Raw genomic sequence first — 24,654 nt, 5'->3', positions numbered from 1 at the left:
CTTTTTCTGGGGGGGAGGGTAAATACTTTTTATAGGTACTGTATATGTACTTTGATAATAAAGTTACTTTGATCAAGGTAGATCAATTGAATGTTGGGAAGGGTGTGAAGCTTGCAAAGACAGGCCGTCAATTGCAACCATTCATGGCTTTCTGAAAAATTATTCAGAAATGTCATGGATCAATATCTTTAATTGGATTCTGCATAATATTTGAATATACCGGTTGCTGAGAATAGGGCATAATATGATTAGTAGGAAGCAGCCGGATCTGATGTTCATTTATTAAAACACTATTTCCATGCTAAGGCCTCTTAAACTTGAATGAATGGAAATAGAAAATCTTCCATGGAAGGGGAGAATTTGGGTGAGAGAGCAACACTGGTAATGGGGTCAAATGCTATGGAAGAGGGTTTGAAAATTCTGTGATGGCATGAAGAGAGGATCTGTTCCAAGGCTGGAATTGGAGAGGGTGAAATAATGAGTGGGGAAAAAGAGTAGACCTCCAGTTTCTTAAGAGCAATTCAACAGTAAATGCAGTAAGAGAGGTGACCTCAGACTGGATGATGGTGGATTCTTTCAACTGGTTCAATGGGTTTACTGGGCAATCTCCAATTTTTACCAAATTGAACAGCACAGCGTTCAGATAGGGCTTCTCTAAATTGGACAGCCCAGCATTTGCACAGGTCAGTCTGCACCTTTGCACAGTTAGGTTTTCATCTGGGACTAGAACACTGTCTGAGCATCTGAACACAATGATGTTCCAATTCTTTGCATCAGGACAGGCTTTACTAGGAGTTGAACAGAATAACTTAATTAATAGAGCATAGAGAAGTAAATCATAGAAATATTATGCCAAACCAGATATACTGGTAATCAACTGGCCAAGTAATTTAACCGCTCTGTCTATACAATGCCCACGTCCTTCCATTTTCCTCATATTCATGTGTCTATCTAAATGTCTCTGATGCATCTGCCTCTGCCATCAGCCCAGGCAGCACATTTCAGGCATTCACCACTTTCTGTGTAAAAAAACAAAATTGCCCTTCACTTCTCCTTTGAAATTGCCCCCTGTTAACTTAAATGATGCCCTCTGGTTTTAGACACTTCAACCGTGAAAAAAAAACTCTGGGATTGCTTATTGTTACCACCAGGAATATCATTTCAGTTGCTGCCCTCATGGTATTCAGGATAATGCAGAGCTGTTTTACTATGGATTCATACCTCGTCCTTTAGACAAGTAAACAGTCAGAGTGACATCGAAGTGTAAAGGACTTCTACTGTGCTGTACGATTCTATGTTCTACTAACTGCAGTATGTCTGCCATTTTCATATTTGTGACCTGTAGACAGAAATTTTACAAGTTACCAAATGAAATATGCTTGCAAGAATAACCACAAAGTGCTTTATGTTTCTCCCTGGTCTCTGCACCTGCAGCGATTAGGAGGTAGCTCTCCGAACCTCCTTCAGTTCAGTGCTCAGTTGCCAGGTTCATCTCTAACTTGCATTGCCTGATGTTTTGCTGAATATTGCCATTAACTTGACCAACTTCAGTTGCATCTTGTCTTTTAATGCAAGTATTTAATCATTTATGTAGATCTGTTATTCGGGGCTTCAGATGTTTTATTTTAATTTCTAAGGAACTAATTGGATACCCAAAAGGATCTTGAAGTTGCGGCCCATCTGTATCACTTGCATAAACTTTATAGTCTTCATTGTCATCGCTGGTGATGTTTTGTCTTCAGGTATGTATTTGAATTTTATTCTGGAATGAAATAAATATCTCAGTTGGAACATTGTAAATTGATTGAGATAGATCACCAGCATCTGTAGTCCTCAATACTACAGCCCACTTCCAGGAGCAGGTAAACCTAATAGAGATGTAAACTTTAATGGCTGAATGTCAGTTACACTGTTAGTATGTCTCCCATCCTCAGCACAGTTCATAGGACATAGAACATTACAGCACAGTCTAGGTCCTTCTGTCCACGATGTTGTGCTGACCGCTTATCCTACTGTAAGATCAATCTAACCCTTCCCTCCCATGGAGCTTCCACTTTTCTATCATCCATGTGCCTATCTAAAAGTATCTTAAATGTCGCTAACGTATCTGCTTCTACCTCCACCCTTTGAAGCACATTCCATGCACCCACCACTCTGTGTAAACTTAGCTCTAACACCGCCACCCTCTATAATTTCCTCCAATCACCTTAAAATTATGCACCTTGTATTATCCTTTCCCACCCTGGAAATAAGTATCTGGCTGTCACCTGATCCATGCCTCTTATTATCTTGTCCTCCTCTATCAAGTAGCCTCTCATCCTCCTTCATTCCAAAGAGAAAAGCCCAAGCTCTCTCATACTTTCCTCATAAGGTATGCTCTCCAATTCACTCTGCACCCTCTCTAAAGCTTCCATATCCTTCCTATAAGGAGGCGACCAAAACTCATTAGTGTGGTCCAATCAGGGTTTTATAGAGCTGCAAAATGACTTTGCAGCTCTTGAACTCAATCCCGATTAATCAGTTCAACACACTATCTGTTCTCTCAACAACCCTATCACTTGCACTGCAACTTTGAGGGATCTATGGATGTTGACCTCAAGATCCCTCTGTCCCTCCAGACTGCTAAGAATCCTGCAATCAATCCTGTATTCTGCCTTCAGATTTGACTTTCCAAAGTGAATCATTTCACACTTTCTGTGGTTGAACTCCATCTGCCATTTCTCAGCCCAGATCTGCATCTTGTCAATGTCTTTCAAGGCTCAAGGAATGGATCCTTACTGTAGTGCAATGTGGGAAAATCTGTAGTCTGTCAGGTTGATAAGATTTGCTTGAGGGTGTCCTGTGAGGATTTGAAATTGGGGGTAACTTTCCACCATATTGACTCAAGTGATGTGATTTTTAAAAGTCACATACACCAGAATTCACAGCAACACAAAGATTGTTGGCTATTAAGCATTGTGGATGGCAGAATTAAGTCACAAATATAAAGTAGTGAAGTAAGAAAATTGCTGATAAACAGATTTCAAATGTATGTTCATTCACCTTGGACCTAAAAAGGACAGGTCATCCATCTTTCACACTTCAGCTCTCATCCTCTTTGTCCTGGACAGAGCAAGAACAAACTTCCCTAGTTCTCATCTTCTGTCCACCGACTTCCACATTTGACGGATCATCTGTTGCAGAGTGCAACAGCTCCAACAAGATCCCACCACCTAACATACAGTATGTACCCCTCTCTTTCTATCAGCATTTTGAAGGGATCACTCGACTACTTCCTTTGTGACTCCCTGGTCAGCTCTTCCTATCCACATCAACCACTGTCCAGAGACTCAAATAATCTTCCCAAGTGAAGCCATAGTTGACTTGTACTTCTTCCAATCTGGTGTTCAGACTGTGGTCTCTTTTAAACTGAAGAAACCAATCAGAGATAATCCTTTTGTTCTACCAATCTATCTCCTTCCCTGTTACTTGTTTCTGTCTTTACAGTTCTGACAAGTGTCTTAGTTCTGAAGTGCTAACTTAGCTTCTCTGTCCACAGATGCTGCCAGGTCAGCTAGGAATCTCTAGCTTTTCTCTTTCTATTAACAGCACACGGTAGTTTATAAATGGTAACTAGCTAGAAGCAGCAGAGGTCCAGTACCTGTCAGTGGTGGTGGGAAGGGTTCTGGCTTCATCAATCAATTATAAAGTAATGGATTGGTGATCATCAAAATAGATGAGGGGGCATGTTGGAATAATTATACTTGTACTCTGTAAATTATACAGATGGATTGATTGTGGGCAAAATCTTAGTAAATGGTGTCTATTATGGAAACGTATGAAGCCCTATAAGAGGAATCAAAAGGCAAATTACTATCTAAATGGAGATGGATTTTAAATGAATGAAGTACAGAGGAATATAGGTGATCTTATGCATGAATCACAAAAAGTTAGCAGGTGCATGTAGCAAGTAGCATTTTGGTCTTTATTGCAAAGGGGTTTCAGGTTAGAAACAGGGAAATATTGTGAGAATTGTTGTTGGTGAGGCCACAGCAGGAATACTGTGCATAGATTACTTATTTAAGAAAGAGCATACTAACATTAGAGACAGTCCAAAAGAGATTCACTAAGCAAAATACTAGGATGAGAGGGTGGTTTTATAATGAGTGGCTAAAGAAGTTGGATTTGTACTCTTTGAAGTTTAGAAAAATGAGTGGTGATCTTATTGAAATATTTAAGAACCTGCGATAGCATGATATGTTAGACATTTGAGATGTTTCCACTAGTGGGAGGGTCTTTAATGAGAATACATGTTACACTATAACAGTGTGTGTATTTAAAAGTAGCATGAGAATTCTTCCATGCAGAGGGTAGAAAATCTCTGGAATTCTTTTTAGCGTACAGAGTTGTGGATGGTATATCACTGAAATTATTTATAGAAGTGGTAGATAAGTTGAGGGCTATGTTGACATGACAGAAAAGTGGAGTTGCTTGCTTGACTGAATGTATTTTTGATTACAGCTCTTTCATTGGATGGCAATGCAGCTGTTGCTCTGTTAATCACAGGATTGATGTTGCCATTAATGTTTCTTATTCCATTGATGTATCTGCTTCTGACGCCAAATTTAAACAAAGGTATGTCTCATTTAATTCCAGCTCCTCTCCAAGTAAATTTGTTACTTTTTTCCCTCTTTGTTTATGTGAAAATGAAGAATGGAATAATCATAGCCTTACTGCCCACTCGTCCATGTCCCTGTGACCAGTGCCCTGCATTTCTGACCAGTTGAAGTGGTGCTCACAATGATACTGACCATCAGGAACTATTCTGGAGATACCTGTAACTTGACTCCAGAGGGGTCTTTAGGAGAAGCCGTCTTGGGTGAAGGTGATCTCTGTTTTTCCTTGATTGACATATTGTGCAGTCATTCATGTTGTGACAATGACATACTGTAGAGATAAAGAATGAGAGATAGATAACCCTAGAGCTTTCCTTCATTCTGGTTTGAAGCAGGTCTGGACAGACACTCTTTATGACCTGGTAGCCATTCCTCTCTAATATTTGGCACAGTATTTTCAGTCCATGACTTTTCCTAAGGGCAGCTTAACACAAGGAAATACCAGTACTTCACCATAAATTGACCTTTTGAAGGAATTTGTCTGTTTAACCTGCACCCTGAATCTGCTTTCATGTGGGGCCCAGTCACGCTCTTAATTATATCTCAGATTGGGACAGCACACAAAGAAAATCTCTTCTACAACAGTGATGAGTTTTTCTGAACAAGTTGGTTTATTCAGGCCTGTTACAGTTTACAGTGGAGAGCATGTTGAGTGAGAGGTGAACAATATTCAACTGATCCAAAAAAACTTCCAACAACTTATAGTATACATGTTGGAGCAGATGCATACAGATTTTACAATTTCTTTGTAGTACTTGACCTTTATTTAACTGCCTGACAAATAGGACTTTGCCTTCCTTTATCACACAGTCATTTTCTTCATTCTCCCTGAAATTGGGTGCTCTAATTTATGGTTTTGTCCTTCTGTCACGTCTCAGTTCTGATTAGCTCTCCTGCTCCTAAGCTCTATTCCACCCTCTATTCGTTTATATCTGCTCTAGTTAGCTATGCCTTGTAATCTAAACACTTCCTTGATTTAAGTAGTACCCTGTTTCTTTTAAGTGACCATTCAGCCACCTCCATTGACCTATTAAAAGAAAAACACACCTGCTGAAAGAGAGTTGTCGCATGAATTTTGTGGTGAGGATTTCCTTGGACCTGGTTCACTGTTTAGCAGTGGAGTTTCTGGACAGCCTCTGTTCTTACCTGCATTGAATATTGCAACATTCGGACTGCACTGTCTGCACCCACGTCTGGTTAAGCTTACTTCCTGATCCAAAAGACTGTCTGATATCCATGAGTATTTGGGCATAGTGACATTTCAATCCTTGATCATAGAATTGACTTCACAGTCAGTTATTGTCACCATAGGCAAGGCAATGGGAGTTGCAGTATTTGATCATTAGGATAATACAGCTGAGCTAATATTTGGTCGTTCATACAAGGGGAACTACAATATATTTGTTGTTTCCAGCATGCTTCGTCACTGGATAAGAAATTAATAAATTTATCATTGTAAATAGTTTCTCTGTGATGTTTTTGTCTCCCCCTTGGCTTTTCAGCAGCTGCCAATGTAAATGAGCTCCCCAAACTTGGTCTGGCATCTTATCTTTTCTGAGCTGATTGGGAGTTTAATATCTCCAGCAGCCTGAGCAACCCTGATCCCTTCTCTGTTGCACCATGAACATTGATACATTAAATTGCTTCTGTAGATCTGTTACTATGGATTTCAACTTTTACTTTCATTGTTTTGTTTTCCTTTTCTCATTTTTCAGTTGCAGCTTTGAGAGTCAGAAGATGGTTGTCTATCTATAACCCTATTTTCCTTTTTGTCGGCTTCATTACTATGATTTCCTGGATGGTGATTACAGGTATGAGCTCAAATGTTATTGTATATTTGCATGAAAAAGATGAACTTAGAGATATTTAAAGCATCCTTAGCCACAGGTGAAGTGCCAGGGAATTGGATGATAGCTAACCTTGTTCCGTTGTTCAAGAAAGGCTTTAAGAATAAGCCAGGAAATTATAGGCTGGTGAGCCTGACCTCAGTAGTGGACAACAAATTGGAAGGTATTCTAAGGAACCAGATATATAAGTAAGAGATAGGTAGGGACTGATGAGGGGTAGTCATCATGGCTTTGTACATGGTGGGTCATGTCTTACCAATCTTATAGGGTTCTTTTAGGAAGTTACCAGGAATGTTGATAATGACAAGACTGTGGATGTTTACATGAACCTTATCAAGGACCTTGACAAGGACCCGTATGGGAGGTTGGTCAAGAAGGTTCAGTTGATTGGCATTCAGGTTGATGTAGTAAATTGGATTAGTCATTGGATAAGCCAGAGAATGGTAGTACTGTAGATGGTTGCTGCTCTGACTGCAGGCCTGTGACTAGGTTACATAAGTTTGGACTTTATTCCCTGGAGCTCGAAGAATGCAAGGAGATTTGATAGAGGTAGAAAAAATTATGAAGGGTATACATAGAGTAAATGCAAGCAGTCTTTTTCCACTGAGGTTAGGTGAGACTGGAACTACAGGTCATGGGTTAAGGCTCAAACATGACATGTTTAAGGGGAGCACGAGGCAGAATTTCTTCACTCAGAGGACGGTAAGAGTGGGAAATGATCTGCCAGTAGAAGTAAGTGGTGGATGAAGGTTCAATTTCAATATTTAAGAGATATTTCAATAGGTACATGGATGGGAGAGGTAAGAAGAACTGTGATCCAGATGCAAGTCGATAGGACTAGGCAGATTAATTGTTTGGCATGGGTAGATGGGTTGAAGGATCTATTCTGTTTTCTGACTCTACAACAGTAAGGTGGTGAAAGTGAATGTGAAATTCTTTTCTTACTGGTGAAATTCACTGCTGTCCTATTTGAAGGAATTGACAGGTTTTGCAAACGTCATTTTTAGTGACCATCACCAGCTGATGGAGGTACAGCTTTCTATTCTCTCATCATCTTGATTTATTCCAGATTTTGTGATTCATATTTATTTTTTCTTGCAGGCTTTACACGAGAAGACATTGTAATTGTTACGTCGTCGGTTATGGGATTGGTACTTTCTGCAGCAAATGCTATTACATTTCTCTTTTGGACATGGAAAGAATTCCCAGGTACCTGTTATTGTAATCCGCACCTTAGCATAAATGCACATGTATCTCCAAGTGACCAACATTAACAGAACCAAATAAGAGAATGAAACACGACCAATCCACACCACCCCCACACACCTGTCCCAACACCACCTCCCAACACAGCTGTTCCAACAACACCCCCCCACTGCTGACCCAACACTACCCCTCATTCATCCATTAATCCTCTCTCTATCTCATTAACAGCCCCTGCAGTGGGATATAATTCATCTACATCTTGCCTAGTTGTGAATTTGTGCTTTGCAATTACACAATCACCTGTATTGAGTTTAGTTGATTACAGAGTGGTATTTTTACAAACATGGAAACATAGAAAAACCCACAGCACAATACAGGCCCTTCAGCCCACAATACTGTATCAAACATGTACTTACCTTAGAAATTATCTAGGGTTACCCATAGCCCTCTATTTTTCTAAGCTCCATGTACCTATCCAGGAGTCTCTTAAAAGACTCTATTATATCCACCTCCACCACCATTGCCGGCAGCCCATTCCACGCACTCACCACTCTTTGGAAATAAAGGGAAGACAGGCAATAGCAATGGGCTCCTCCTCATTGTTAGGTTTTCTAGTTTGTCTATATTTTCACAGTTTCTGGAAGGATCAGCAGAATCCTTTAAATATACTGGATTGATACCATCCACAAACCTGCAAGGAAATTCAAGTCACAGCTTATGCAGGTCAAAGGTGTCTTCGGACTCGGGGTCAGCTGGCACTTACAGGATTCCCTGTGAATGCAGAGCAGCGTATATCAGCTAGATGGGATGCATGATGGAAACACGTATCGAGGAACAAAGGAGGTGTATCTGTTCGGGTTACCCGGAGAAATCAGCGGCAGCAGAACATTCATTCGCAATGGCAGTAGGATTGACTATGACTGCACAAAACTACTGTGCCACACCAATGGCTTTTGAGAATGCCAGGTGAAGGAAGCAATTGAAATAAAACGAGAGGAAAAGAATTTTAACAAAGATGAAAGTCGCGCTCTACATAAGAACTAGAATTTGATTGTAAACAAAGTGGCAGAGCAGAAACCTGATTGGATGAGGACTAACCAATCAGGAGGGACGGAATGCAGGGGTATAAATACCACCTGACTAAACATGCCCAGGCATTATCCCTGAAGAAGTTGGCAGAGTTTGTCAATGAAATATTGGTTGTAATCGATACCTGTACCTGGATTGAAGCCCAAGAAGAGTTTATTTGTCATATACGCTGGAAAAGCGCTAGTTCCTTCCTAATAGGCAGCAGATCAGCAGATCCTAATGAGCAAATTAATAGAAGCTTACCAGCAGAATATTCAAATGATGGAGCATGGTGTTAATGAATGATTGAGGGCTCCAATAATGCATACGCAGATCAGGGTAAACAGATAAATCTTGTAGAGATGGAATTTGGTTTAGTGACAGAGTGAGTATGTGAATACACACTCTGCTCTGGGTTTAAGCACAATCCCCCATTTGTCTAACTCAGTTTTGGACTATTTCCTGATGTAAAACTGAGCTTGAAGAGGAAATAGGACAGAAGTGTACAGAACAGTAAGGAGCATGTGAGGGTTAACTGCAAAGACACCAGAATGATCTCGGTCACAACCATTCATGGGTTTGTTGCACTCATAGAAGTCTTCGGGAGAATGGATTAGTGAGGCATTGGTGAACTGGGCAATCTTTATACCTGAACAGTCTTTGAACAAACATTTTTGACAATGAAGAGCAAGATCTGTGGTGTATCTGGATCTCACAATGGTTAATTGATTTTCCACTCAGAACACATACTTATCTAATCTCTTAGATGTGTGGGAGTGGAGACAATGGATTCAGTGATATTGGAGGGGACACAAGTTCTGAGACATGAATTGCATAGCTTGTAATTTGAAAATATAGTGAGAGGGTATGTGAAATAGAATACATTCCACAAGTGGGACTTGGATGGGGTGCAAAGAAAAACGGAGCAGCAGTACCACTTTCTCGAAAGTGATGGATGACAAGCAATACCTTACTGGATCCGCAGCAACATCTGAATGAATAATGTCAGATGCTTGGTAAGGGAGAGATGTCTCTTTCATCTGGAGGTGATCAATTCTTTGGATCCAGTTCACCAGTTACCAATGGATTTACTGAGAATTGTCTGTCTTTATATACTTTTAAATGCCAAATCATTTTTACATTTCAGCCTGCTCCTTGTATAGTTAAGCTTCACTTTGTCTCATGCTGGTGAGCATTTCAGTGCATTGATGTTCCAATATTCAGCTTCTGAACAATATTGAAAGCCAAACAGTATAGTTATACTCCAAAGGCAGGGATTGATTATTGTCAAGACTGGCAAGACCATATCAATTGATCATAGACAATAGGTTCTTATTTAATTTGCTGGATATGTACATAGAGAAGCATCAGTGTAGTGGCATGCCCATCTGACTGGACTGCAGATAATCAAATGTGTTTCCAGAGGCAACAACAAGCTAGTTTTAGTCTCATCCAGCATCTTCACACCTGCCCGTGTCATTGAGCTCTCTATACCTTCTTCATTCCCGTGCCCTGACATCTGGCCCATCTGTGAGATGGTTGGGTTGCATCATATTGAGGAGGTTCGACACCAACCTGACCAGCTGAGGCCCATTTCCACAACATGCAACACTTCGTTTATTAATCCTGTATTGAATCATTTGTGTCAACCTGTTATTTCAGCTTTCCTATAGCTTTAATGTTGTTTATTTCTCCACATGGAATCTAGGAGACAAATGCTGGAGGTGGTCCCTGAATATTTGTAACGTTGTGTCTCTTGTCAGCATCCTCATTGCCTTCATTTGCTGGATTGTATTCAAAGGTAAGGGCAAAGATATTCCTTATTAACATGAAAATGGTAAATTTGCTGTGGCGTACAATGCTGGACTGAATGAGCATCACAGTCAGTACATTGTAGGCTGTTTTTTTCTGGGACAACTACACCTACAGTGTAATAGTTTATGAAATATCAGATTGTGTGTCGGGACTTTTAGAAGCCATTTGATGAAATCCATCATGTTCAATTTCACAAAATGGAAGGCATTGATAATTGGGTCAATGAATGAACAAATAAGTCACTCGCAGGAGGTGGAGAATAAGGATAACTTGCACGGACACGAGTTGGCAGGATGTGAGTAATGGTGTCCTGCAGGAATTTCTGGGTCTGTAACTTTTAACTTTCTATGAAGTCCACCTCAAGACTTCCTTGACCAACCTGATTCACTCAATCAATGTGGAAGATAAAATCCCCCATGACAACTGCTGTTCCATTCTTACCAGCCTCAGTTATTTCTTGGTTAATTGCCTCTGCCACTGCAACATTTTTATTAGGTGGCCTACAGACAACACCCACCAGATTTTTTCCCTGTACTATTCTTAATCTCTACCCAGATGGACTCCACATTCTGATCCATAGCTCTTATATCATCTCCCACAGTTGCCCTGATCTCATCCCTAATCAAGTACGCCACTGTACCCCCTCTGCCTTCCTGCCTTTCATTCCGTATTACCTGATACCCTTGGATACTTACATCCCACTCATCTCCACCTTGAACCAGGTTTCTGTAATGTCCACTAAATCATATGCCTTGGTACTGATCAAGTTCACTAACCTTGTTTCTAATACTACAGCCATTTAGATCAAGAGCCTTTATACTCATTGTCCTTTTAGAATCTAGTGACCTGTGCGATCTTTGCTTTTTACTTTCTTGCACTCTACTCTTTATTTTTTCTTCATTTACTCTAGCTTTGCTCTCTGCATCACTTCCCTCTTCTTCCCTGTGTGGGTTCCCATCTATATGCTCAAGCTTTTCAGTCCTCTGTAAGTTATCCATACAATTGCCAAGATCCTTTTCCGTAGTGAATACTGAAGCAAAGTATTCATTAAGTACCTCTGCTATCTCTTCTGGTTCCATATACACTTTTCCACTGTCGCACTTGATTGGTCTTATTTGCTCACGTCTTATCCTCTTGATCTTCACATACTTGGGGTTTTCTTTAATTCTGTCCACCAAGGCCTTCTCATGGCCCCTTCTGGCTCTCCTAATTTTATTCTTAAGCTCATTCCTGCTAGCTTTATATCATTACCTAGTTTTTTGAACCTTTGGTTAGCTTTTCTTTTCTTCTTGACTAGATTTTCAACAGCCTTTGTACACCACATTTCCTGTACCTGACCATCCATTCCTTGTTTCATTGGAACATATTTATACAGAACTCCACGGAAACATCCTCTGAACATTTGTCACATTTCTGCCGTACATTTCCCTGAGGACATCTCTTCCCAATTAATGCTTCCAAGTTCCTGTCTGATAGCCTCATATTTCTCCTTACCCCAAATAAATGCTTTCCTAACTTGTCTGTTCCTGTCCCTCTCCAATGCTATGGTAAAGGAGATAGAATTCTGATCACTATCTCCAAAGTGCTCTCCCACTGAGAGATCTGACACCTGACCAGGTTCATTTCCCAATACCAGATCAAGTCCAGCCTCTCCTCTTGTAGGCTTATCTACATATTGTATCAAGAAACCTTCCTGAACACACCTAACAAACTCCACCCCATCTGAACCCCTTGCTCTAGGGAGGTGTCAATCAACATTTGGGAAATTGAAATCTCCCACCACCACGACCCTGTTATTATTACACCCTTCCAGAATCTGTCTCCCTTTCAGCTCCTTGATGTCCCTGTTACTATTGGGTGGTCTATAAAAAACACCCAGTAGAGCTATTGACCCCTTCCTGTTCCTAACTTCCACCCACAGAGACTCAGTAGACAATCCCTCTATGGCTTACTCTGTTTCTGTAGCTGTGACACTATCTCTGATCAGCAGTGCCACACACCCACCTCTTTTGCCTCCCTCCCTGTCCTTTCTGAAATATCTAAAGCCTGGCACTGTAAGTAAGCATTCCTGCCCCAGAGCCATCCAAGTCTGTGTAATGGCCATAACATCATAGCTCCAAGTATTGATCCACGCTCTAAGCTCATCCGCTTTGTTGATACAGTAATGTTTATCAGCCATATAATAAAGGCAAAAAGAAAGAGATGCAGCTTTGTGTAAAGTAAAACTAGAATTCATGTAATGTCATCATTGGGGGAGGGAGACAGGAAGGCTCTGCTTCATCTTCTGTAGTGCTGGACATTGGCTGGTTCTGTCCCTTTATCACTGCAGGACAATGATGGAGGGAGAGAGTATCTCCAAGGTCTGACTGTCTTAGAACTTTGGTAATGTTGTGCTATGCCAAAACTGGCTGAGCAAAGCTATTGTAGAACTAATGGATATATAAACTTTGGTTTAATGTATTTTTAAAAAACTATATTACGTCATTGGATTTTTACACGGATAGATGGTGATTGGAGTCATGGAATTAGACAGCACGGAAACAGGTTCTTGACTCAATTTTTTCATGCCAGTCAAGGTGCCTCCCTAAGTTAAGTCCATAACCTCCAAACCATGAACCTGTTCCAGAGTCACTTAAAGGTTGATAAATTTTAGACTTCCCTGCCCTGATAAAGACTGTGACCATCCACCTCTTCTATGTTAATAATGATTCTTATAAACTTCTACAAGCCTCCATTACACCAGGGAAAAGTGAAAAGGGTGGTGATTTTCAGAGGATAAAAATTAGCTTTATTTGTCACATGCAGATTGAAACATCAAACCATGTGAAATGTGTCATTTGCATCATTGCTGGAGTGTGCTAGGGGCAGTCTGCAGGTGTCACCATGATTCTAGCACCAAGACACTGTGCCTGCAACTCACAACCCCTGAATGTATGTCTTCTGAATGTGGGAGGAAACCCATGTGGTCAGAAGGAGAATGTGCAAACTCTCTACAGACAGAAGTGGGAATTGAACCCCAATCAGTGATTGTTGGTGCTGTAAAGTGATTATGCTAACCACTGTGCTATCATTCTATCCTGCTATCCTCTCTGAAGGAAATTGTAGAGGTGAATACAATGACAACTTTAAAAACTCATTTGGACAGGTCCACGGATAGGAATGGTTTGGAAGGATAAGTTGACGACGTGACTTATTTTATCTTATGTAAAATATTGTTTAACGATCCAATTTTTGTGTTTTATATAGTATTAAATTCCCTTAAACGCGATGGGTGCAGGAAGGTTTCATATAATTTACTCAGTGAATTCTCCATTGTATATTATAGGTGAACGTTGTGACAGCAACATTCCAATCTGGATCCTTCTCATCGTCTCAATGCCCGGATGTGTAATAACATTATTCAGGACATTTCTAGTTTGGCACTGTAAGTATCAAAATCATTAAAGCAGTTACTAAGAGATCCAGTTTCAGTAAAAACCTGACCCTTAGTTTTGCCATTACTATAACTTCTGAAAGGGAGCAATTTCAAGGAAATCTTCAGAGTACAAGAGCAAGGCGCTCATACTAAAACTAAGCTATCCATTTAAGCTTGAACTTGAGAGCTTTGTGCAATTTTGGCCACAAGGCTGAATGAAGGATGGAATTTCACTAGAGCTGGTGCAGAAGAGTGTTGCAGCTCTGGGGAGATGCTGATTATGCTGGCTTTGTGTTTTTTTTAAAGAGTGGTGAAGACTGAGGATACAAAATCAAAGGACCATAGATAGGGAAGATGGTAAATTCCTCTTAGCTGAGGTGCCTATAACCAGAGCGCATAGCATTAATATAAGGAATAGGAAGTTTAGATGGGATTTGAATGGAAGTCACTCACCTGGAGAGAGCTTAAATTCTGGAACACACTGTTGGAGGTGATGCTTGAGGCAGGTCATCTCACAGCATTTAAGTCGTACTTAATGGAACTTTGAACATCAAGGTTTTGGAGGATTTGGACTAAGTACTTGAAAAGAGAACTTAATTCGAATAAGTTTAATATCATCATATTTACCGAAGTACAGTGAAAAACTTGGTATTGTATCATCCATACAGATCATTTCATTTCATCAGTGCATTGAGATAATACAAGGGAAGACAGACAGACAGACATACTTTATTGATCCCGAGGGAAATTGGGTTTCATTACAGCCGCACCAAAAATAGTGAAGAAATATAGCAATATAAAACCATAAATAATTAAATAATAATAAGTTAATCATGCCAAGTGGAAATAAGTCCATGACCAGCCTATTGGCTCAGGGTGTCTGACACTCCGAGGGAGGAGTTATAAAGTTTGATGGCCACAGGCAGGAATGACTTCCTATGACGCTCAGTGTTACATCTCGGTGGAATGAGTCTCTGGCTGAATGTACTCCTGTGCCTAACCAGTACATTATGGAGTGGATGGGAGTCATTGTCCAAGATGGCATGCAACTTGGACAGCATCCTCTATTCAGACACCACCGTCAGAAAGTCCAGTTCCACCCCCACAACATCACTGGCCTTACGAATGAGTTTGTTGATTCTGTTGGTGTCTGCTACCCTCAGTCTGCTGCCCCAGCACACAACAGCAAACATGATAGCACTGGCCACCACAGCCTTGTAGAACATCCTCAGTGTCATCCAGCAGATGTTAAAGGACCTCGGTCTCCTCAGGAAATAAAGACAGCTCTGCCCCTTCTTATAGACAGCCTCAGTGTTCTTTGACCAGTCCAGTTTATTGTCCACTCGTATCCCCAGGTATTTGTAATCCTCCACCATGTCCACATTGACCCCTTGGATGGAAACAGGGGTCACTGGTGCCTTAGCCCTCCTCAGGTCCACCACCAGCTCCTTAGTCTTTTTCACATTAAGCTGCAGATGATTCTGCTCACACCATGTGACAAAGTTTCCCACCCTAGCCCTGTACTCAGTCTCATCTCCCTTGCTGATGCATCCAACTATGGCAGAATCATCAGAAAACTTCTGAAGAATGGCAAGACATTGACAGAATGCAGAATGAGGTGTCACAGTTACAGAGAAAATGCAATGCAGGCAAACAATAAAATACAAGGCCACAATGAGGTAAATTGTGAAGTCAAGAGTCCATCTCATTGTACTAGGGGACTGTTGAGAGTCATGTAACAACAGGGTAGAAGCTGTCCTTGAGCCGGACGGTGCATGTTTTCAAGCTTTATTATCTTCTGCCTCTCAACCTCGCACTCATCTCTGGATGCTAAGGATTCCCATGTTAGAATACTGTTAATTGACTACCAATCTGCCTTCAATACTATTCATCCAAATAAACTCATCTCCAAACTCCTAGACCTAGGATACAACACCTTTCTTTTCAACTGGATCCTTGACTTCCTGACCAACTAACACAATCAGTATAGCAACATCTCTGCCACGATTATCCTGAACACTGGTACCCCTCAGAGTTGTGTCCTCAACCCCTATACACTCACAACTGTCTGGCCACTGTAACACCATCTGCAATTTTGCAGATGACACCACCGTAGTAAATCGAATCTCAAATAATGATGATTTGGAATGCAAGGAGATAGAGAGCCTAGTGGCTTGGTGTCAAGACAACAACATTTCCCTCATTATCAGCCAAAGAGAAGAGGTGGTCAGTGACTTCAGAGAGTGGGGTAGAGCACACATTCCTGTTTCCACCAGCTGTTTGGTATGGGCCTAATTCTGTGTTACTCCAAACCCATTGTCCTTTCTGTCCCTGAACTGGCTACTGTCACAAAGGAAGATTATTGTATTCCACTGGATTCCACATGCAGCTAGCAACATCTCCAGCATGTGTTCTAGTGGATACTGAAACACCTACTGGAATGCAGATGGCCTGAATTTCCTGGCTGATCTTCAGTGATTCCCAATCCACCTGCACCTGAATCCACACAGAACACAACGATCAAGCACAGACATAGTGAGATTCCCTGGTTCAGAAATCTGCGCTTGGATCCTGTGCCAGGACCACCCTGATACAGGATCCCTCAGCCCATACATTGGAAAAATGAATGCATAGCTGTAGGAGGTACGAGGAGGCTGTAGCTTAAAGGCTTATATTAAGTTTTTGGTAAAAGTTCATTTTAAAATAATTTAAATTTTGATAGTTAAAATGTTTGATTCATTATTGGTTTTGCTCTCTGAAGATTACAATGGGTTTTGTTATGCTATACCACTTTCCAATTTCTGTCTTTGTATACTGTACAGTATACTCCTACACCCCAGCACCCGCACAAACCTGCCCATGTTTCTCACCTCCAGCTCTGATCATACATCCGCTCTTGTTTCCAATCCATGGCTCTGTTGGATGTGTCACCTGTGTCCCAAATGCCCAGAGGCCCACCCCTTTGAGTGCCAAGAACAGAGACAGAGAGGCAGTCAATGGCTGATGGAAGGAACACTTTGAAGACCTCCTCAACCACAGTTATGTTCTGCCCTGGACGCCATCATGTAGAAACCTCTCCAACCAAAATTTGCTGTGATAACTAATTGGCAAAAAGATCAGGACTCAAAATTATGAGCCTTATGAGCAGATGACATAGCCAGTAAAATTATGAAATTCATTGGTAAAGAGCTTCAGTCATAAATCCCTATTGTCATTGTTCATACCTGGGGAGATGAGGGTATGTCAGGGGATATTGAGATACTGTGTTTATGTCATCCTCAGGAAAGGAAACGAGTCTGATTGTGGTAACTGCAGAGGGATTTCCAAGCTGTCTGGCAGTAGACCATCAGACATAGGAGCATAATTAGGCCATTTGGCCCATCGAGCCTGCTCCACCATTCCCTGACAACAGATTCATTATCCCTCTCAACCCCATTCTCCTTCCTTCTCCCTGCAACCTTTGACATTCTTACTAATCAAGAACCTATCAACCTCAGCTTTACATATACTCAATGACTTGGCCTCCACAGCCATATGTGACAATGAATTCCACAGATTCACCAGCCAATAACTAAATAAATTCCCCCTCATCTCTGTTTAAAGGGATGTCCTTCTATTCTGAGTTCATGCTCTCTGGTCCTCGACTCCCCCACAATAGGAAACATCCCTCTCCACATCTATTCTATCTAGGCCTTTCAAAATACGATAGGTTTAAATGAGATTCACCCCTACCCCTCAGTACATGGCCAGAGACATCAAATGCTTTCCATGCATTAACACTCATCTCTGGAGCATCAAGACAGTAAGGACACCTGTGTTAGACTATTGCTTATTGACTATCACTCTGTCTTCAATGCTATCATTCCAAGCAAACTCATCTCCAAACTCCTAGACCTAGGACCTCCCTTTTCAAATGGATTGTTTACTTCCGGACCAATAGATCACCATCCGTAAGGATAGGCAGCAATACCTTTGTTGGGATTATCTTCAACCACAAAGCTACAGCTTTAGCTCCCTACCGTACTTTCTGTACACTCACGATTGCATGGCAGATACTGCTCATTTGCAGATGACACCATCGTAAAATAACAAATCTCCAATAATGATAATCTGCAGTACAGAAAGGGGCTAGAGAGCCTGGTGCCATGAGGTCATGACAATGATCTTTCCCTCAATGTCAGTAAAACACAAGAGCCTCAGGAAGGAGGGTGGTGCATATGCTCCTGTTTACGTCAACCGTACTGAGATCAAGAGGGTTCAGAACTTCAAATTCCTAGCAGTGAATATCACCAATAGCATTTCCTGTTCCAACCACATAGAAAGACCAGCCATGAAAGCTCACCAACATCTGTATTTCGTCAAGAGGCTAAAGAAATTTGGTATATCCCCTTTGACTCTCACCAATTTTTATTGAAGCACCATAGAAAACAGCCTGTCCAGATGCATCAAGCTTGGTATGGCAATGGCTCTGCACAAGACTGCAAGAAACTGCCTATAGTTATGGACCCAACTCAACACATAACAGAAATCAACTTCCCCTCCATGGACCCTGTCTATACTTTTTACTGCCTCGGTAAAGCTGCCACTGTAATCAAAGACTCCAGCCACCCCTGCCATTCCCTCTTCTCTCATTGTGCAGAAAATATGGAGGTCTGAACACACATACCACCAGATTCAAGGACAGCTTCTATCCCATTAATGTAAGACTTGTATGATAAGATGGACTCTTGAACTCTTGAACCAATCTACCTCGTTATAGCTCTACTCCTTATTGTCTGCCTGCACTGCACTTTCTCGGAAACACTATTCTGCATTCTGTTGTCACTTTCCCCTTGTACTACCTCAACACAATGACCTGATCAAATGATCTTCATGATGTCATGCAAATCAAGTTTGACACTGTGCCTCAGTACACATTATCGTAATAAGCCATTTAAAATAACTTCCCATGGGAGTGGAGCTGGTCTTCAGAACTAATAGGAAACTTCAAACTCCAGCAACTACACAAAACCATGGTCACCCAAATGCCAGTAGCCAAGCTTCAGTGACATTTGCTTGCACTTGAAGACTAAGATCCAAAACATATGAGATGAGCCTCACAATGAGCACACGTAAGAGTAAGGCCCTCGACCAACCTATCCTCACCACACCACACATTCCACTCACAATAATTGCACAGAGGAAAACCAGAAAGCCTGGACCACCATCTCAGGAGCCACTTAAAGTGAAGGCAGACATCAACGATGAAATACAGACAGATAGACAGACAGACATACCTTTATTGATCCCGAGGGAAATTGGGTTTCGTTACAGCCGCACCAACCAAGAATAGTGTAGAAATATAGCAATATAAAACCATAAATAATTAAATAATAATAAGTTAATCATGCCAAGTGGAAATAAGTCCAGGACCAGCCTATTGACTCAGGGTGTCTGACACTCCGAGGGAGGAGTTGTAAGGTTTGATGGTCACAGGCAGGAATGACATCCTATGATGCTCAGTGTTGCATCTCGGTGGAATGAGTCTCTGGCTGAATGTACTCCTGTGCCTGACCAGTACATTATGGAGTGGATAGATAGATAGATAGATACTTTATTCATCCCCATGGGGAAATTCAACTTTTTTTCCAATGTCCCATACACATGTTGTAGCAAAACTAATTACATACAATACTTAACTCAGTAAAGAATATGATATGCATCTAAATCACTATCTCAAAAAGCATTAATAATAGCTTTTAAAAAGTTCTTAAGTCCTGGCGGTAGAATTGTAAAGCCTAATGGCATTGGGGAGTATTGACCTCTTCATCCTGTCTGAGGAGCATTGCATCGATAGTAACCTGTCGCTGAAACTGCTTCTCTGTCTCTGGATGGTGCTATGGGAGCCATTGTCCAAGATGGCATGCAACTTGGACAGCATCCTCTTTTCAGACACCACCGTCAGAGATTCCAGTTCCACCCCAACAACATCACTAGCCTTACAAATGAGTTTGTTGACTCTCTTGGAGTCTGCTACCCTCAGCCTTCAAATTCACCACTGCCTTCAATTTCTCAGCACAGCCTTTGATCCATTTGGAAATAGGATAGATAAATTTAACAACATGGATCCTGTAGTCTATTGGACAGAGCTGATCCTTGTTTTTTTATATGTTTCTGTGAGCTTCCTACAGCAGGCATCTCAAAGCACTGACAAAGGGACCACTGATACTAGATTTGCAAAATTCCCCAAATTCAACCAGCATGATTATTCTCCCCCAAGTCATTATCCCTAACATTGAGATTTGAATTAGATTGGCCACAACATTCACATGCTTGACTCTAAATTCCTGAAACAATATACTGAGCTCAATTATTAGAGAAGATAAGCAGGTGGTCATGGACAAAGATTCAAGGATGTAGCCAAAGCTTCTTTGAAGACCAGCATTTCACCTGATTCATGGAAATCTGGCCCAAGACTATTCAAAGAAGGAGTATTCATGATGGTAAAAAGAATGTCTTTGCCATGAACTGGAAGCTGACAGTATTATGCCTTATAGGAAGAAAATAAGCTCCTAATTACCTCTCTATTAGTCCATCAGCTATTTCTTCCACTTCAGGCCTCTATTCCAATGTTGACCTCATCAGACACCTCACAACCTCAAAAAGCAGAACAGAAGGAAGTCCTCCTCCATGCCAAGTGTCTGCCTTCAAAGATATGTTGTTCACCCTCAGGCTCTGGGACTATGGCAGTTTCTGAGCAATGAATTGACTTTCTAAACCTGGAGAAAATACAGGCAGAGAAAGTGTGAGTGTAGGCTAAACACCCCATGAGAAAAATCATGTCTCTGCCATTACTGGATAGTCAGAATCCAAAGGTACTGAAGGTGAAGTTGCTGGTTACTTTGTCATTTTATATCCAGGAATTCCAGCATTCCCACAGGCAGAGATCCTGTAGCAGTAGTCCATTGAGGGGCAGGGTCTGGGTCAGGAAAAGAAAATTCTGGGGCAATATCAGGATGTTTTTCACCAAACAAAGGTTGGACAATCATTGGAAGCCTTACCAGGTTTGAAAGCGTAGTTTAGGCCCAGTCCCACATCCATGGAAGGTACTGCTGAATATTCCAGTGATGGAGCAGGGACAGCAAGGAAGAAGGGTTCTCGGATTCACCTCACCCAATGGGAGAAGATGTGGGCAACTTAGAAATCATTTGCTGCTGGATTGCCTGTCCATTTATTTTAAATGTTTGAAAAAATTATGGAATATTGTGTGGAATGTTTGATTGATGAGGTTCCAACTGGGAACATGGATTCGAGAAACAGTTGCCACCCAGTGACAGTCTCAGGCCAAGGGAGCAGAATTTCCTGATTTGCTCTGTGTGAAACACCTTGCTGGTTACTGTGGGACTCTATGGATTAAGTAGCTTTAAGTAAGTTGATGGTTTAACTCTTTCCCACTGTCTGATCCTGGACCTTCCCCAACAAGTTAACCAGAGATACCGTCAGTGCTTAGTGTTCAGACAAACTATGAGGAAATAATGTACCGAAATAGGTTAAAATCATTGCATTTTAGAGGCTGGATGTGAAGCATAATCTCTGATAAGAATGTTTACTAATTGTCTAAGTTCATAAAGAATTATTTTATTCATTATAGGCAAAAGCAAAGAAACTAACACAGACAACAGTGCTGAAGGAGAACAGGTATTTTGTTCCTGCTGTGTTTTTGGTTTCTAGAGGCTAAGTTAATAAGCTTATAAATCCATTGCTATCTCACCCTCTCCACTGCTCTCAGACATACAGACTCATTGGAAACTTCCTGGTGTGTTTCTAATGGCACTGTCAGTCAGGTGTTGACACACGTGGTCCAGAGGGTATCTTGTTCTCTGTAATGTGCATGATATATGGTCAGGTTTAACATCGTGTACAGTTTCTCTTACTGTTTTGTTACTTCCATATCTGTATTTTGATTATCACTACAGGTCTCTGTATCTGGTCCTGCAGCACTTTGTCCATCTGCATTGCACCTTCTCGGCATCTCCAACATTATATTCTGCATTCTGTTTCCCTTTTTACTATCCCAATGTAATTGTGTAGGGAATAACTGTCAGCATGCAAATCGAAACTTTTTGCTGTATTTTGGTACAGGTAACAATAATAAATCAATATCAGTACATTGGTCTTTTCAATTTCCATAGGGTCTTTAAGATGCAATAGGGTTTTTTAAGGACTCTTAGATAGGTATGTGGAGCTTAGAAAAATAGAGGGCTATGTGGTAGGGAAATTCTAGGCAGTATCTAGAGTTATATGGTCAGCAGAAGATTGTGGGCTGAAGGGCCTGTAATGTGCTGTAGATTTCTATGTCCTATGTTCTATGTTCTCTCTCCTGTTGAGGTATTTGTTGTTTGAATGTGAAGATTTGTCATCACATATAACAAATGCACTGTGTTTATTTTGTCCATTTCAGGATAGCAGAGAAATGAATGAATTACAAAATATGAACACACGTCTTGAAGCTGAACCTCGATAAGAAGGAACACAACACCCATCAGTTTCACTGTGAGGGCAGGTTCTGTGTCCCTGCTGTAGACTGGAGCCTGGAAAATCCTTCCCTCCAACAGTGGGGAACATGGTGCTCTGCAGCTGTAACTTGTCTCACCCTGAGTGAGAACAACACTGCACTCATTTCAGCTTTTGGCTCCTGGTGAGAAATTGGATTCTTTGTGTTCCAACAAAATTGTCATCAGCATTGGAATCATTGTTACACATCAATGATGGCCATTTTCTTCTCTAATTTGCAAATATATGCCATTCCTTCTTGACCAACCTGAGAGGGGTTATAGGGTCATACAACACAGAATGGGCCCTTCAGCCTGCTAGGTCCATTCCAAGCTTTATGTCTGTCTGTACTAATCCAATTTGTGTCATTCTGGGGGTCAATGTCAAATTTGACCTCTCTTTCTCTAGTTTGAATTGTTTGCTGTACATCAAAATGAAGATTGCATAGATTCTACCCCAGGTTTGTGTTGAATACCAGACTAGCCAAGCGCCCTCCAGCACTGAGTGTTCTGTGGAGAATCCTGCCTTTGGCCAAGTTTCAGCTGTGTATTGGAAAGTGCACATTTTGAAACCAGACTCAAAAAAAGCAAAATTTGAGCCCAGTAAAAACTTTCCCTGTTAAAAAAATTAAAACTGCACTGTTACGTACTCGTGACACATGACAGTGGTACCCTTGTCACGTGACTGGGGTTGAAGTTATACTGGACTTGAGGTAATGGTCTTGTGATGGTGGAGTGACGTCATTTTCCCACCAGTAGAGATCATGTGACAGTTTTTTTTTACAGGGTATAAAAGGAGGACCCCTCCCTGTGAGGAGGGGCAGTTCGTGGCTGGATTTGCCATGTTGACTTCATGCCACTGTGTGATTTAATGTGATGACGCAGTTTAGTTGAAAGATGAAGTTTTATCTAATGCCTAAAGTTTAAAAGGTCCTTGCCAGCAGTTTCTTTACAAATACTGCTAGTTGAGAATCAGTGGAGAGTGAAGATCGGAGTTCGGGAGTTAAAGATCGAGGAGAATCGATTTTGACGGTGAAACGGGTTCGACCTTATTTGATCCTTATTCGGAATGAATTTGTTGACTGTTCTCGTGTTAATCTCTGGGAAATACCAGAAAAGATTGAGGACAGTGTGATAAAGGAAAGGTCAGTGCCTTTAAGCCGTTTCGTTTCGTAAAATTCTTCGTGGGAAGAGTTCGACTTTGGAAACTGAAGCAAAACGACGTGAAAGAGAATTTAAATCGTCTTATAAAGTCTCTCCCTTAAATGGACTGTGAGCATTTTGATCTTTTGGCAATACTACTTTAAAGAACTGTTCTTGCAACATCGCTTTAAGGACTGTAAGCTTCATTGCTTTAAGGACTGTTTAAGCTGCCGCACAGCAGCTGATTTCCGGTTACGTTAGTGATTTGTTTACTTTTGGGGGTTTTGTTTTCAGTGTTTAATAAAAGTGTTATTTGTTATAAAATCCCTTGCCTAACTCATATATTTATTGTTGCCTGAATCCGTAACAGCACTGACTGACACATTAGTGGTATCTTTAGAAATCCCATGTGAAGCCTCATGGAACCATATTGTTCAGTTTTCTGTGTTACAATGCACTGTCAGTACTTTTCCCCAATACCAGCTCCAGATACTTGTTGCAGTGAGCAGCTAGCACTGAAAAAAGCCCTGTATATGTCCTTAAAATATTGTATTCAAAGGCTTTTGTGGGATATTTTAATCCTATATGTATATTTGTCTTTTAATCAAATTGCCTGATGTAAATAAACCACCCCTGTTTTGCTGTTGGTGATAATTCCTTAATGGGGTCAGCTACTCTTCGAGCCTGGTGATATCACAGCTGGTGCATGGTCTGAAAGCTGTGCCTGTGGCCTGAGGGTAGAACACTCGTCTCTGAATCAAGAGGTTGTGAGTTCATGTCTCCCTTTGGTCTATTGCCACACAGAGGACCAGAAAGAAAGTGGGTCTGAGCCACTGATTGAGAACCTTCCCTCTGTCTCCACAAGGCAGGAGACAAGTGCAGCAGTGGTGAAGGAGGGATAAAATAAACCAGCACATGAAGATCTGTTTCACCCTCCTCCTGAGATCCCAGAATCAGAACCGAGTCTTTAGCCA

The 24,654-nt window shown here is 41.2% G+C and overlaps 1 protein-coding gene across 8 annotated transcripts in view; it reads left to right on the top strand.

Annotated features, from left to right (window-relative positions):
* The window catches only part of LOC140717349 (uncharacterized), a 95,810-nt gene extending 71,484 nt beyond the window's left edge, over positions 1 to 24,326 (top strand). For 7 of the 8 annotated variants that reach the window (XM_073030913.1, XM_073030853.1, XM_073030894.1 and 4 more), the window contains 8 exons: positions 1,638 to 1,742; positions 4,501 to 4,614; positions 6,371 to 6,466; positions 7,604 to 7,711; positions 10,485 to 10,577; positions 13,917 to 14,015; positions 21,637 to 21,683; positions 22,447 to 24,326. In XM_073030913.1, coding sequence (XP_072887014.1) covers positions 1,638 to 1,742; positions 4,501 to 4,614; positions 6,371 to 6,466; positions 7,604 to 7,711; positions 10,485 to 10,577; positions 13,917 to 14,015; positions 21,637 to 21,683; positions 22,447 to 22,509 — 725 coding nt within the window. In that variant the 3' untranslated portion in view covers positions 22,510 to 24,326. The remainder of the gene's footprint in view (positions 1 to 1,637; positions 1,743 to 4,500; positions 4,615 to 6,370; positions 6,467 to 7,603; positions 7,712 to 10,484; positions 10,578 to 13,916; positions 14,016 to 21,636; positions 21,684 to 22,446) is intronic. The other variant, XM_073030862.1, reaches the window with a different exon arrangement.
* The last annotated feature ends 328 nt before the right edge of the window (positions 24,327 to 24,654 follow it).

This window comes from Hemitrygon akajei, chromosome 2, assembly GCF_048418815.1.
Source record: "Hemitrygon akajei chromosome 2, sHemAka1.3, whole genome shotgun sequence".
Lineage (NCBI taxonomy): Eukaryota > Metazoa > Chordata > Chondrichthyes > Myliobatiformes > Dasyatidae > Hemitrygon > Hemitrygon akajei.
The sequence above is the reverse complement of the archived record's forward strand: the minus strand, read 5'-3'. Positions and strand labels throughout refer to the sequence as shown.